The sequence below is a fragment of the Quercus robur genome, chromosome 4, assembly GCF_932294415.1.
Source record: "Quercus robur chromosome 4, dhQueRobu3.1, whole genome shotgun sequence".
NCBI classification, from domain to species: Eukaryota; Viridiplantae; Streptophyta; class Magnoliopsida; order Fagales; family Fagaceae; genus Quercus; species Quercus robur.
This window is the reverse complement of record NC_065537.1, coordinates 79,352,595-79,367,825: the sequence shown is the minus strand read 5'-3', so window position 1 is coordinate 79,367,825 and position 15,231 is coordinate 79,352,595. Positions and strand designations below refer to the sequence as shown.

At 31.6% G+C, this 15,231-nt stretch overlaps 1 protein-coding gene across 1 annotated transcript; it reads left to right on the top strand.

Moving 5' to 3' along the window:
* Window positions 1–6,763: 6,763 nt before the first annotated feature.
* Window positions 6,764–12,760, top strand: LOC126723924 (nuclear transcription factor Y subunit A-1-like). Its single transcript, XM_050427935.1, has 7 exons — window positions 6,764–6,931; window positions 7,659–7,943; window positions 9,344–9,456; window positions 9,607–9,678; window positions 10,137–10,301; window positions 11,866–12,291; window positions 12,402–12,760. Exons 2-6 carry the CDS (start codon window positions 7,679–7,681, stop codon window positions 12,277–12,279), a joined length of 1,029 nt encoding a protein of 342 aa, XP_050283892.1. The 5' UTR covers window positions 6,764–6,931; window positions 7,659–7,678; the 3' UTR covers window positions 12,280–12,291; window positions 12,402–12,760.
* The last annotated feature ends 2,471 nt before the right edge of the window (window positions 12,761–15,231 follow it).

Genomic DNA, 15,231 nt, shown 5'->3' with positions numbered 1-15,231 from the left:
ATAAAAGTTGACTGGTAGATTCATTCTTAAAGCTCACTCATTACTCATACTAATGGGTATCAGAATCAAACAAGATATTAGATGCCTGTCAAGTGTCAACAACATAGAAAAAGTTATCAGACACATTTTTCCATGCTTCATACACAAATCCAAAACTCATCAAATGTTTTTTTCTTACAAAACAAACAAATAGTACTCTTAGTACCGCTTAAACAGCTACAAATATGTTGTCATAATTATAGGTGCATTTTAGGTTGATTTCTTAAAATTTATCATGTAGATTATATCTACAGAGTATATATTTTAATTAAATAATCAAATAATTAAATTTTAAGAGAAAAATCTAAAAAAATGTCTAAATTTTGTTACGTGAACAGTATAACATAAGTTGTGCATATAATTTTTCACAAATAAAACCCATCAAATGTCTTTTCTTACAAAACAAACAAGACAGGAAAAACAAAACCCGAAAAAGAAAAAAGAAAAAAGAAAAAAAAAAGAGAGAAAAAATTGCAATTGCCAATGCCAGCTCTAAAACAGCACAGAATATTTGTACCTTTGTTGTGATAAGCTGCATTGGGAGTTACATCAGCCAGAGACCACACCAGATCGTACGCCACGTGTCAGCTTTAGGTGCTACACAGTGCAGTCTAATTACACATGCACAAGGCACGTGGGGTGGTGTTGAACTCAAAGCAGAATTCTTTGCTTAGGTGAGCTTGTACGTTTGCAGGCACAGATCTTTGACTGCTACCTGGGATCATGACAAATGACACAGTTTTTCTTGCAGTTTTTGTTTTTGTTTTTGTTTTTGTTAAATTAAATTCTAAACTTATATTTTAAGAGTTTTTTCAGATTAACCTATAATTCAAAAAATACCCAAATTTAAAGCAGTTTCAAATAAAAATTTAGGGTAAATTGTAAAGTCTATCCTAAAGTTTAGAATTGCTTAAATTTTACACTTTAAAATTTGGTTTCGTTAAGAAGACCTCACCCTTTGTTAGTTTTGATTGTTTCACCATCTGTTAGTTTTGATTGTTAAGTGATATGTTAGCGTGTTAATGTGTATTTCTTTTTGCCAAATCAATCTTAAAACGATGCCACTTTAGAAGCACCAGCTGTATTCTTTGTCTTAAGTCAAATAACCTCGTTTTGGGAGGTTAATTTGGGGGAAAAATACGTCAATACATCAGTGTGTCACATAACATCCTAAACAAATGGAGAACGGAGTTTTATTAATAAAACCAATTTTAGGGTGTAAAATTCAATTTTTCAAATTTTAAGGTGTAAAATCTAAGTAACCCAAAATTTTAAGGTTGTACTTTGCAATTTACTCACAAATTTATAATTTCATCGATTATAAGTCAGAAACTAATCTTTTAAAATCATACAAATTTAAACCTTGAAATTTTTAAGTTTGATTTTAGGATTTAATTGGAGGTTAACTCTGTTACAATTTTAAAAGTTCAGGGTCCAATTTGAAATTAGAAAGGTTTAAAGTTGAAAATTTTGGATTTATATGTAGGGTGCTAGGGTTTAAAATGTAGTTTGTCCTTTTTTAAGTGTTACATCAACAGTCATAATAAGCTCTTTATTTGTTGAGAAAACAACACCTGAAAGACCTAGAGCATATGAGATTGTTGAGAAAACAACACCTGAAAGATCTAGACCATAATAGATCTCAATCCTATTCAGACTTCAGAGTGTAGTGTCCAAATAATAAAAGCCAACAATTCTTGAGCTAAAAAACCAATTTCACACAACCACCTTTGAATGTTTGAACTCAGATTCAAAATTCCTAATTATTGGTCATGATTATGGTAAATGGTATATAATTTAAACATCCATGTAATGAGTTTGAAGAAAAATTTATATTCCAATCCCATATTATTAAAATACACAAAAATGATCCTTGAACTCATCATAAGCAATTTATTTTTTCAAACTAGGTTTGGTGGTAAATCACATCCCTATGCCCTAGTCCAAATAAAAAAAATTTCGTATGGAGCAACCATGTGCTATCAATATCTAGATCCCACATTTTGGGAAAGAACATGTTTAATTCTTTACTTTAAGCTTCAATCTAGTGCACTGGACACTAGATTGAAATATGTTTATTTTAGGACACACATTTTCATCTCAAATGTGTGGATCAACCCTAAAATATTAAAATGTTAAATATGAAACCAACTTGCAGTTTTTAGTATTTTTAAAAGGACAAAATTTAGCTACAAAATTAGTTGCAGTCTAAGGCTACAACCTTACTCAATAAAATAAACAATACTACATATTTTAAAAATCTAACAGTTAAATTGTATGTTCTTTTCACTCTTAATACACGTGTTAACTTTTGTGTCAATCGAATGCTATTTAATATTTACTATATGATCTATGAGCTTATATTTTATGTATGATTTTAAACTACAAAAACTTACAATTTAAACAATTTATTGATGACATAGCTATTGATCTTTAATTTTTTAGAAATTTTGCAAGCATGAAGGATATAAAAAGAAGATGTAATCCAATGGTGAATTTGTCAAAATTCACTTCCAATTGACAAATTCACTTCCAATAAAAATATATTAAGTAAGGTTATAGCCTAAGGTTACAATAAATTTTGTAGCTAAATTTTGACATTTTTAAAATAGACATTTTGGATTCAAATTCCCCTTCCAGTGTAACTATCGAATTATGTTAAAAAAAAATTACACAATAATGATCATTTAAATAATTGTGAACAATTTCTTATAAACTAAGTTAGGAGAAAAGTTACATCCATATGACCTTGTCCAAATAAAAAAAATTTCTTACAGAGAAATCATAAGTTATCGTTCTCTCTAGATCCCACATTTTAGAAAGGAAGCTTCTTTACGCCGAGTTAAGTTTAAGTCTAATACACAAAACACTAAATCAACACATGATATTTTAAAACACATATCTACTCCAATAAAAGAGATCATTCGAGATAAAGCCAAGTCCCTTCATAATACTACCTCCACCTATCTCAACTTAAATAAAATAATCATTTGAAATATATGTACATATTTTCACACGTGTGTGAATGTGCATCATAAACTGCATCATAAACTAAGTGGTTATAGGACCACAAATGATTCCATAATTTTTTGTTATAATTTTGATGTGACATACTACGAATGTGTTGTCTATATTACTTATGGGTCATGCTAACGAGTGTCATAAGGGTACTGGTTAAGAATCTAGTTAAAAAAAGTTTTTATGGGAAAAGAAAAAAAAAAGCAATTAATATTTTGACAGTTTTTTTTTATTTCCCATAAAAATGATGTCAAAATTTTTCTAAAATATATTCTTAAACAGTGCACTAAGGGCACTCATTATCATTTCTCATTACTTATACATAGATCCACAATTTCTTCTTTATCAACCATACTCTGTCACATCACAATTATAATAAAGAAATTGCGTAATATTTTTTTTAGCACCTATTTTTTATTTTCCACGAAATATAAAAATGTGAGACCCAAAATCATAGGGTCATAGGGTCCTGTCGGCTTGTCCTAACGGCGCACTGCCGCAATAAACGCTGTTAAAAAGTGGGCAAAAAGAGAGAGAGAGAGAGTTGACGAATAATTAGGTGGAGCAACGTGTCAAGCTCTAAAAGGTGGACCATTTGGAGTTATTATGATTCTGACACGTCTTTGTTTTCTATACACACAAGTGTCAGGCTGGCAACGTATTAGCCTTTCCTTTTATTAATCAAAGTTAAATAAAACCTTAATCAAATAAAATATTAGTTCTTTCACTTTCAATTAAAAGATTGGCATATTTTAAATGATTAAATAATCTCAATTAATTTAATTAAATTAATAATTAATTGGGTTTTGTTAACTAGCACAGCACTACACTTACCTAGGTGGCTCATGACTAAATTAAATAATAATAATTATTATTTTTCTCTCAAAAGGTGAATATAAAGGGTCTTCTTCTTATCTTGAAATGTGGAAGGGACAAATAAATGTAATAATTAATATATTTTTACCAACTTTTGAATGATTCAACTACATAGTGTTTTATTAGATTGGTTTAAAAAGTTAAAAAATAAAATTTTAAAACATGGAGGCTCAATTCTCTAGGGAAAAAAAAGAAATAATGCTAAACTTTGAGATCAATCAAGTTATGATTAACTTGGAAGAGTTAAGTCGAGTGTGGAACTTCAAATTATCAAAAAAGAAAAAGAAAGAAAGAAAAGAAAAAGTCAAGTGTGGTTTAGTGGTACTACTTGGTCTTCTCCATTGTTATATTCATAACCCCACCCTTAATTTATTGTAAGCTAGAAAAAACTATGAAAGCTAAAGGATTATTCTAATGCTTAAAGAAAAGTAATGCTAAAATGGTCCTTAAAGCTATTTGTAAAGTTCACTTTGTATAAAGAGATTTGTATGATATGAGTGAAAAAGATTACTTTGAAGTTGTACATTTTATCATGGATAAGGTTGATGGGGCCATAGTCCTTTTTCTCTTACCCACAAAAAAAAAAAAAAAAAATGATTGATGGGTTCTGTAGGTCATAAAAAAAACAAAATCAAGAATAAGCCTTTAAAAAAAAAAAACTTAAATAAAAATTGATGTGAAAATTCGAGCAAATTTAATCATAATTAGCTATTAATGTCATACTAATTATGAGTATTCAGTACAAGCTTCTAAATTATAATAAGCTATATCATAAGGCAAGTTGTGCACATTCATAGACCAACCAAATGACCAGGTGGAGATCCTCACGACAATGCACTGTCGGCTCTCATTTCCAACATTTTTTTTTCTTTCATTTCTTCAACTTTTCACTTAGGTGTTGTTTTCTTATTTGTGTGAATAGAATCAGAACTCAATTTCCAATGTAAATAGAATCCAACTTAGCTTCCAATGACCCTACACTATAAAATCAGAACTCAATCTTCTTTCTTATCTCACACTTCATTAGATTAACATTCCATAATTCCATCTTAAGGTTTCACCTTGGAGAACTAAAATAAGGACATAAAATGAATATAAATTTTGAGTTAGAGTCTTGTGTTTAACTTTGATATACTTTTATTTTTAATCATTTGATAATTTCAACGGGAGAGAGGAGGTTTGAATCTCGGAATGTCTGTTAGAAATACTATAAGGTGTCAACCAGTTGAACAACAAAACTATTAGCTTATACTTGATATACTTTTAATTTTGAAGGAACACTATCAAAATTTTGTAAAGATAACCTCATTTGCGAATGTCAAAACTAATATATATATATATATATATATATATATATATATCAATCAAGGATCACTTAAGTCACAACACCTTAAGGCTCTATTTGTCTTAGGTATTTGTTAATGGATATCTCCTATGACCAATTTTTTTTCCTTATTCCCCCCAAGATTATTAGTTGCACAATTGACACTTTATAAGTTTCATTAATAAAAAATTTGCAATGAAGGTTTACACAAGTACTTGTTATAAATGCCCCTTAAATCCATATAAATTTATACTATTCTCTCTCTCTCTAGAGTCAAGTGCTTCTGTGATTTAGGATGGTGGTGTAGTCAATTAAGTCTTTTGATTTGGGGTGGTGGTGGTGAAGTCGACTTGGTAAAGTCAACGGTGGCTTTAATTTGGGATGATGGTGGATTTTGCATGCACTCCTGTGTTAAATAAGAATATGAAAGGATAGGGTTTTGCATTGTGGATAAGAGGGTATTTTTTGTAATGATTGCATTTTTTAAAAGGTTTGTTTGACATGCGTATTTTTTTTTTTTTTTTAAATCCAATTTTCAATAAAATGCATTGGGTAAATCATTTTTAATGAATGCCCTTAGGCACTCATTAACAAAGCCTTTTGTTTTTTTACTTAAACTATTAACTTATTTGTACTTTAACACACACACATATATATCTTTATATTGTTATCTGTTCTAGGTAAACCTTATTTTAAAAATAAAATTATCTAAATACACCCAAATTAAGTCTAAAGTTCGTATAAAAAAAAAGTTTGAAGGTTTAACTTGCAAAATCCTAGGACCTAATTTGAAATAAGGTATAAACTGTAAACATAAATTAAAACCTCATACTTATGAACTCTTTCAATTTGAACGATATATTGATCTTCGTTATTTATTTTTGCTATCCTAGGTAGTGACAGAGCAAAATAAAAATTGAAATCATTAAAAAATTTTGTATTTCACATATATAACTAGTTTTGATTTTTAGGCAACCACTCTCACTCTAAATTGAACTTTCTTTGTCTAAATGGAGCTTTCTCTTTGTATCATGTTTGTTCATAACTATCAAATGTTAGGTGAACACAAAAATTAAATAGAAATTTCTGAGTCTAATTATTGCCTAGATTAACATAAATAGATACACATTTCAAATTGAACCAATTTGACAAATATGGACTTTAATTGAAAATATTAAAAAACTTGGACACAATATGAAAGATTATACAAATTATGGGCCCTTTTATACAATTAAAATAAAAATAAAAATTGTAAGTCCTTTTTTGTCAACTTCAAGTTTCAAAATTTTTTTCCATAGTCATTTACTTTTTTGACAATTTTGTTTTCTTCCTAAACGGAGACAGAGAGAGAGACCTTTGCGTAAACTTTGAGAAATGAAAAATTTCTTCTTTGAAAAACCTTAAACTTTTACTTCTCAAAAAAGAAAAAAAAAAAACCCCTTAACTCTATTAACACTCTTTTTTACTTTTATTATTTTCCATGTGTTTTATTTACTCTCTCTCTCTCTCTCTATATCTCTCTCTCTCTCTTTGTCACCTTCCACTGTCTCTCTTTAAGGTTGCAGACAAAGAAAGAGAGAGAGATAGAGAAACTCAGTCTGTGATGAGCTTCTTCTACTTCTGAAAACCAAGAAGCCATCTTGGGGTTGGATCCTCTGCTTCACACCCCCACAAGTAAGCTCTTATCCAAACAATTTCCCTTCCATGTCTCTTAGAATTCTCCATCACTTTCCTCAACTTTGATTCATGAATTCTAACAGAACATGTTATCATGGCTGCTTTACTCGTAGTACCTTTGTTAAAGTGATTTTTTTTTTGGGTCCTAAAGCCTTTAAGCCATAATTGGTTGTTGAGGAAAAGGAATTTTTTTTTTTTTTAGTTTTTCTTGGTTGGAACTGAAAAGGGTGGTCCAAATTCCAACTTTTTTTTTTTTGGTTAAAGATATATCTTTCTTTTATTTTTGTGTGGGATGTAGCAGAATTTGAAGTAAAAAGAGAAAAATAGAGATACCCAGAAGAAAATTTCAGCTTAATTAAAGCTAAATAGTTGTTTTAGGCTCAGTAGAGTGCAGTAGGGTCTTGAATTTTGAAAGGTTTATATCTTTTTCCATCATGTACTCAATTTCCAAGCATGAACCTTAGGTTTAGTTATCTCTTCAAGCTCTGAAATTCAGTTAATGGTTTTTGCTATTGATTAATGGTTGGATTTAGTATTATCCTTTCTGTTATGATGTTTTTCTTCATTCTACTTATCATGCATGTTGCTTTGTGCTTATATATATATAGAGAGAGAGACTCCAAAATTTACCCTGTGTTCTTTTGGTTTGGTATGGTTTGGTAGAATTGAACTTTATTATTATTATTATTTTTTTATGTTATGATTTTTTTATAAATTTTTTAAGGTTGAAGGAGGAAGTTGTGAATGATGCCAGCAAAGCTCGGAAATGAAGACAGGCGGTTAGAAAATTGTGGGCCAACTGCGTTGCAGTCCACTGTTTACTCCCATCCTTGGTGGTCTGGAGTGGGGAGCAATGGGTCCTTAGGTGAGAGTGGTTCAAAATCTTCTTCAATGGAACACCTAAATGGTTCTGTGAAGAATGGAGTGATGCAGTTGAAAGCAAACGGTCAGTTGGATGGTGGAGCTAATTTTAATAAAGAAACACAAGTCACCATAGCGTCGCAATCTGGTAGGTATCTTTGAGCTGTCACCACTTTAGTGAATAATAGTCTTGTGGAGATTTGCTTTAAATCATAAATAAGAATAAATGTATTTACTTGCTACTGGGTGTAACAAAGTATATAATGTTTGAATTTGAGAAATTGTTTCTCTATATCTATATGATTGGTGGTTGCAGTCTTTGTTTCATCATACATTTTTATTTATATATTTTTCCTAGACAAAATTTGTAATTTAATGGAAACAAGTGTTTACTGTAGAGAGAAGAAGAGAAGTTTAGCTCTATGTGGGAATGCCTCTTTTAGGAAGGAGGAGGAAAAAAAAAAAAAAAAAAAAAAAAAAAAAATTATGCATTTGGTTAAAGAACAATGAAAGTATCTTGTTCTCATGGATTTGTGACGAGTATCTTCATGGCTGCTTGTATTTTAGTTTAGATTTGCCCAAATGAAAATTTATGGAAGTTTAGTTGGTTGACTCTTGAGAATTTTGAAAATCTCACCAAGATGGATTTTTATGTAGAGAAACAGGAAAACATATACCTGATGTGATCTGGATAGATGAAAGTTGCTGGTCCTAATTTGTTAACTATACACATACATGTATATGTAGCCATAGAATTGTTGTTCTTGAATTGAAATTGTGATGGATTGAAATCTTGTTCCCCTGTGTATATGGGCATGTACTTCTTTTTTCTTCCCCCCTCCTATTTTTCTTTCAGTTGGTGCAATGTGAAACTGACTGGCAGACAAGCAGACCAAGAAATTGTAAATCCTGTTTAGGTGCTTCAGCTTTTGGAGTATCTGCAAGAGGTGCAAATGCAGATCATTTTTGAACAAAACCATCAATTCTTGACCATGATTGTATTGCCAATTTCACCCTGTTGCCATCACTGCCACCTTTTTCTATGGCAGCATATTTATTTATTTATTTTTGGAGCACAAGGCTCCAAGGCTAAGCATTTAAGGGTCTTCCAATGTGCAAACAGAGTGTTTCTGTCTTACTGTAAAATTCAAGCAGCTCTCTTCTGCCCTTTGCCGATTGTTTGATCCATTATATTTCCTCTCCTCGCGACTCAACAATGATTCTGCTAGGAACATGTGTTGACCTACCCCACCAGATCTTCCAAAACAGGGAAACAATATTGCTGTAATCGAAGATATAAATTTTAAAAATGCAGTAACCAAATATTACCAAAATGTGCATGGGATATTTATATTTTAAAATCTGATACCTTAATTTCTTTAAATAATTTTTATTTTTATTTTTAATCTTGCTATTTCTGATTTGGATTAATGTCATCTTCTTCTTAGAGTTGTGACATAACATGTTGCACCATATGATCGTGCATGCATATTCACTCACACACACACAAACTATCATATTAATATTTGGGCTTATTTCTTATGACAGATGGGAATATTGGGCAAGAGCACCAACATGTTAACCATGTTCCATCCTCAACTCCTAAAATGGGTGAACACCTCGATCCAAACTCCAACATGGAACTTGTTGGTCACTCAATTGTAAGACCTGTTCAGCTTTCTCTCTCTCAGACTTCATAGACATGCACATTTTGGCGTTTGATCAATGAATCTGAGACTTTCCATTGGTTGGTTTTAAGATGAAAAAAAAAGAATATAAGTTTTTCCCCTTATTCTCTGTTACTTATGCAGGTATTGACACCATATATGTATTCAGAGCCACATTATGGCGGAATGTTGGCTCCTTATGGGCATCAAGCTATGGTATGCAATCTGTAGTCTAGAAGGACAGTAATAGTAATGTTTTTGGTGGAACATGCCTTTTCTAACGAAACCTAGAACATGCCTTACCTTGTTCCTCAAAGAGGGACCTCTTCACTACCCTGTTTAGAATGCACTTGTGCACATATATGTGCATACATTGAATGTACTAGTTCCCTGGATATATTTTTGAAGAACAGCATTTAGTTCAGATCAAAAGAAAGTACTAGAAGTTCAAGCAAACTGATGTGGTCACCATTGCTTTGCTTCACTCCAAAGAAAATTGACAAATGATACTATTAGGTTTAAGATTCTTTTGATGAAATATTATGTACCAGTGCATTCTTCATATTTTTTGTAATAAACTCATTTTCCATGTTTAGTCACTGTAGTGTTGTAATTATTTCAAATCAAATGTATTGGGATGTGATGATCTTCTGACAGCTCTGGTATGATGCCAGATACCTGCCCAATTATATGGAATGCATCAGGCTAGAATGCCTTTACCTCTTGAAATGGAAGAGGAACCTGTCTTCGTAAATGCAAAGCAATATCATGGTATTCTGAGACGAAGACAGTCACGTGCTAAGGCTGAGCTTCAGAAGAAAGCGATAAAAGTTCGAAAGGTAAAATAAATATTTGTTTACTTTTTCTCTGGACTGAGCTACAATTTGGGATGATAAAAAAATAGAAGGCATAATATTCATAAGTCATCATAGAGGAAAAACATGCATTGAAGGGTGATGCAACTTTCATTGTGTATCTTTGCTTTCAGCTTAAGTTGTTCATTCTTGGCAAGTTTCCTTGTAGGTTTTGTAGCTTAATGTTGCCTTCTTGTAGATGGAAACTAAAATTTCTTGTGCATGTGTGTGTTTTTTTCTAGCATGTGTTTCTTCCTCTTTGTACACCAGATTTACTTAATATCTTGCTTCATTCATTTACTAGGTATTAACAATTGTGGTATGGGAGATAAGGCAAAATGTTTGTAGGAGAATGACAAATAGGACAATTGCACCTCATTCGATTGATTTGTGTTTTAATTCAAGTTCTGTCTCATTAGATTGTCAGTCTTCATATTTTCTTTTGTATGAATTTTGACTGGGATTCAAAAGAGGGTTGATCTTTGTATCTGACCATTCCCTATCCTGGCACTGTTTTCTACTAATGACTTTTTGTTTTGGGTCGGGTGGGGGGAGGGTGGTGTTATCTTCCTACTTTATGATGCTGAAGTTGCATTGTTTATGATTGGATTACGGTCTCAAGATTACACAAATAACAACGCACTTGACAGGGTGTACTAAAGACATAAAAGAAACCTGTAATCCTGTGGGTAGTATGAAACTAATAATGTTGGCAGCCGGACCTTAACAGTATCACAATTTTCAAGGGAATTATTTAGGGAGTTCTAGCTTGTTGCTGCCTTGTCTATTACCCTGATTGGTGTATATTTGGAGAGCTAGTATGAAATCTTCTCTTTATGCAAAAACAAGTAGTTCCATTTCCAGTTTTTTCTATGAGTATACCTCTGAAATATAGACATGCGCTGAAGTAAAAATGAAGAAAGTCGTCTATATTTAAGGCATCTAATAATACTTATTGCTAGTCAAATGTGGGCCACTAGATCTTGGCAGGTGATAAAGCCATAAGGAGGTGGGATATGGTTGAATATCTCTTAGGTTGAAATAGTGTCTACACTCAGAAGAGAAAAAAAAAAGGTAGTGGGGGAGGGGATTCATACTAAAGACAGGAAAAAAGACATGACAGATGGGGAGGAGGACTTATACAAACTCGCTATGAGAGGAGAGGAGTAAAATCATGTGGTAGTTTATTTTCAGATTTATTAATTTCCCTCTTTTGGCACTATCAGGATATCTGAAGTTAGAAACTTTTACAAATATAGAAATGTTTTTATGAAGTTAAGAGATTAAGAAATTTGAAAACAAGAAAAGCTATAGGACCAAGATGGTATTCTGATTGAGGCAAGGTTGTATTTTGGGTGTCATGGATTTTTTAGTTGTTTTTATTTATTTGTATATTCTTTATCGTATTTGTGTTTCTTGTGTGCTTTTCCAATCTGTCAGCCCCACCCCTTTCAGTGCATTTCTTATTCTTTGATAAGTTCTGTTTGTTCCTTACATTTTTAGAATGTCCAGAAGGATTCTTGATATTCTATACTGTTTCATGTCCCAGCCATATCTTCATGAGTCTCGACACCTGCATGCTATGAGGAGGGCAAGAGGTTGTGGGGGGCGCTTTCTTAATACAAAGAAGCCTGATAATGATGCCAATCCTACTTCAGAAAAGGGCATGAATATGGGTGCCAACTCTTCAGTGCAACCAACCAGTAAATCTGGCTCTGAATACTTGCCCAACAATGGCAATGGGAAATTGGATTCCTCACATAATAAGCAAGAAGGATCACGTTCAATGATTCACAATATGCATAAAGCACACAACTTGTCCAATGGGAACGGCAATGGCCATGGTCTTTCATCAACATACCATTCACTGTTTAGTGATGACAAGGAAGGAGGCTACATGGGTCAGCAGAGGGAGAGCATGCATATGAATGGGATTGCACGTGGGGCACTCCCCATTAAATGAAGTTCACCGAAGGTGAGGAGCCTCTGGAATTTGCTTAAGCAGTTAAATACTAATGAGTTTTTGATATTCAATGCAACAGTTTACTTGGGTTTCTTTGTCTTATGAGAGCTTCTTTCCTGCAGGTGAACCTGAAGGCATTTGCCCCATCTAGGTTGAGTAGAAACCTTTCATGTATTGTGTTTCTAAGGCAATTCATTCTTGGCTTTACAAAAAAGGTTACTTGTCTTTGTAAGGGTGAAATGAGCAAGAGAGAGATGTGTTGTAGTGCTGCTGTTACTGTTCTGCATTTAATGCATTTCCTTCCATTCACCAGTAGTGTAAAAAGGGAAGAAAGTTCTTAACTGATCAAGTAGGAAATAGTAATCAATATGTAAAAGTTTAACAATCTAGATAAGAAGGCTTCAGAAATGTGAAGACTTATTTGTGTAAGACAAAGGCTTTGCTTCTTCTATCCTAATTGTTAAAATGTTGACAATGTTAAGATTTGGTCTCTCTCTCTCTCTCTCTCTCTGTCTCTCTTCAGGTTTGTTGCATCTCCATTGGAATGTTTGATTGTATTGATATGAGGGGTGTTTGACTGTATGTCTACTCTTCTTGCATGGCATTGCATTGCATTACGCAAAGCACGCACAGAAGATACATTCTACCAACCTATTAGTTAAATAGAGCTCTGATTTGTCTTTGGTTCATTCTCCTGTATTGTCCTTGTTCTCTAATGACATAGCTCCCCATGTCGGGATTCTGGCATTGTCATTTGCTGTAGTCAATAGGTGCTTAATCTGGATTATGGGTCATATAAGAGGCTCTGGTCTGCATTATTATCAAGTTATTCTCGTTGGTTTGATATTGTCCTTGATATGATTTGTGTGAAGTTGTGGTGGAATACTTTGTTCTACAGCTTTTGTGACAGGTTGTTTAATGGCCTTTTTGCAACTAGTTAGCTGTTCAGTCTTTTGTAACAGCATAGCTCTTTTATAACCAGTTTTAGGCTATTAATTTGTAAAATGCTAGCCAATTAGAAAAGGAATTAGCATGGGCCAATCAAATGAAAGCAGTCAAAGCTGGTGTAATATAAAAGCTTTGTCATGATTTGATAAAACTATAAAAGCTTGTCATTGCATTGGGCTTGTTCTACAACTCTCCTCCTAAACCCCTCTTCAATTCAAACACTCGGCCTCATAACCCTGCATCAGTTTGGGATCATAGCTTATTAGCTTGAGATCCGTGGCGATCAAGTTCCTGCATTCCATTTTCATTTTTTTTAATCTCCAAGAACCCATCAAGATTCATTCTTGATTTATCTTCTCAACCCTTTATTCCATTCCACACCATATGGTTGCCTTCAAATCAGTGCCGCGAATCTTGTAGTAAATGGTAGGAAGGCAAGATGAAATCTAGATTAAAATTTGTGACTATGAAGTTTATGATGAAAAAAAAGAAGCTCTTTTAAGTTAAATCTTTATTGCAAACTCAGATTACTAAAACTCCCACACTTATACTTTCTACAAGAATAAAAAATTCACAACTCCCACACTTCTACTTTCTACAAGAATAAAAAATTCACAACATTTTCAAATTAGTATTAAAATTTTTTAAATCTGTACATTTGTTACAAGCTTTTATTGTGTCCCTAGCTTTATTTGGTTGATATTGGCCCAAATATCTGAAGCTGGGTTGAGCCTCAGCACCTGTGTCCTCCTATATGGTATCACTGTGGTGCACAAGCGTACACTTTTTTCGTTTGCATTATTCTGGTTGATGTGATTTTTCTCCGTTCAATTCAAGGAAATTCTAACCCACCCACAGTTGTGCACATCAGCACATCAAAGTTAAAATTCTGTGTATGCCGTTTATCTTAAATATTCTTTTTTTATTTTTTTTACGGTATTTTAATTTCAAGAAATCAAGTATTGGGTAATTTTTTTTTCACTTTTTTTTTTCTATTGTAAATTTTATAATATTAAGTGGATTATAAATATTTAAGATAATAATTAGTATTTAGAGTGTGGACTGTGGAGTGATTTATTTTTTATTTTTTGGTATGATACTTTACTTTCAAGAAATCAAGTACTGGATATCTATATCATTTTTTTTTTCTTTTGAAAATTTTATATTATTAAATGCATTATAAATATTTAAGATATTAATGAGTATTTAGAATATGGACGGTGGACTGTGGAGTGATTTATCTTTATCTTTTTTTTTTTGTATGATACTTTACTTTCAAAAAATCAAGTATTAGGTAAATTTTTTTCATTTTTTTTTCTTTTGTAAATTTTATATTATTAAGTGGATTTTAAATATTTAAGATAGTAATTAGTATTTAGAGTGGACTATGGGGTGATTTTTCTTTATTCTTTTTTTTTTTCCTTTTTGTATGGTACTTTACTTTCAAGAAATAAAGTACTAGGAATTTTTTTCTTTTGTAATTTTTATATTATTAAGTGGATTATAAATATTTAAAATAGTTATTAGTATTTAGAGTGTGGAATGTGGAATGATTTATCTTTATCTTTTTTTTTTTTTTTGTATGGTACTTTATTTTCAAGAAATCAAGTACTAGATACATTTTTTTTATAAATTTTATATTATTAAATGAATTATAAATATTTAAAATAGTAATTAGTATTTAAAATGTGGACTGTGAAGTGATTTATCTTTATTCTTTTTTTTTTGAATGGTAGTTTACTTTCAAGAAATCAAATACTAGGTAATTTTTTTTTCACTTTTTTTTTTCTTTTGTAAATTTTATACTATTAAGTGGATTATAAATATTTAAAATAATAATTATTTTTTAGAGTGTGTACCGTATAGTGATTTATTTTTATCTTTTTGTTTTCTTTTTCTTTTTATATGGTACTTTTGCTTTCAAGAAATCAAGAATTGAGTAATTTTTTTTTTCACTTTTTTTTTGGGTAAATTTTATATTATTAAGTGGATTATAAATATTTA

Coding starts and splice junctions, on each gene's coding strand:
- LOC126723924 (XM_050427935.1), top strand. CDS start 7,679: ATGATGCCAGCAAAGCTCGGAAATGAAGACAGGCGGTTAGAAAATTGT. Junction 7,944..9,343: donor CACCATAGCGTCGCAATCTG/GTAGGTATCTTT, acceptor TTCTTATGACAG/ATGGGAATATTGGGCAAGAG. Junction 9,457..9,606: donor AACTTGTTGGTCACTCAATT/GTAAGACCTGTT, acceptor TTACTTATGCAG/GTATTGACACCATATATGTA.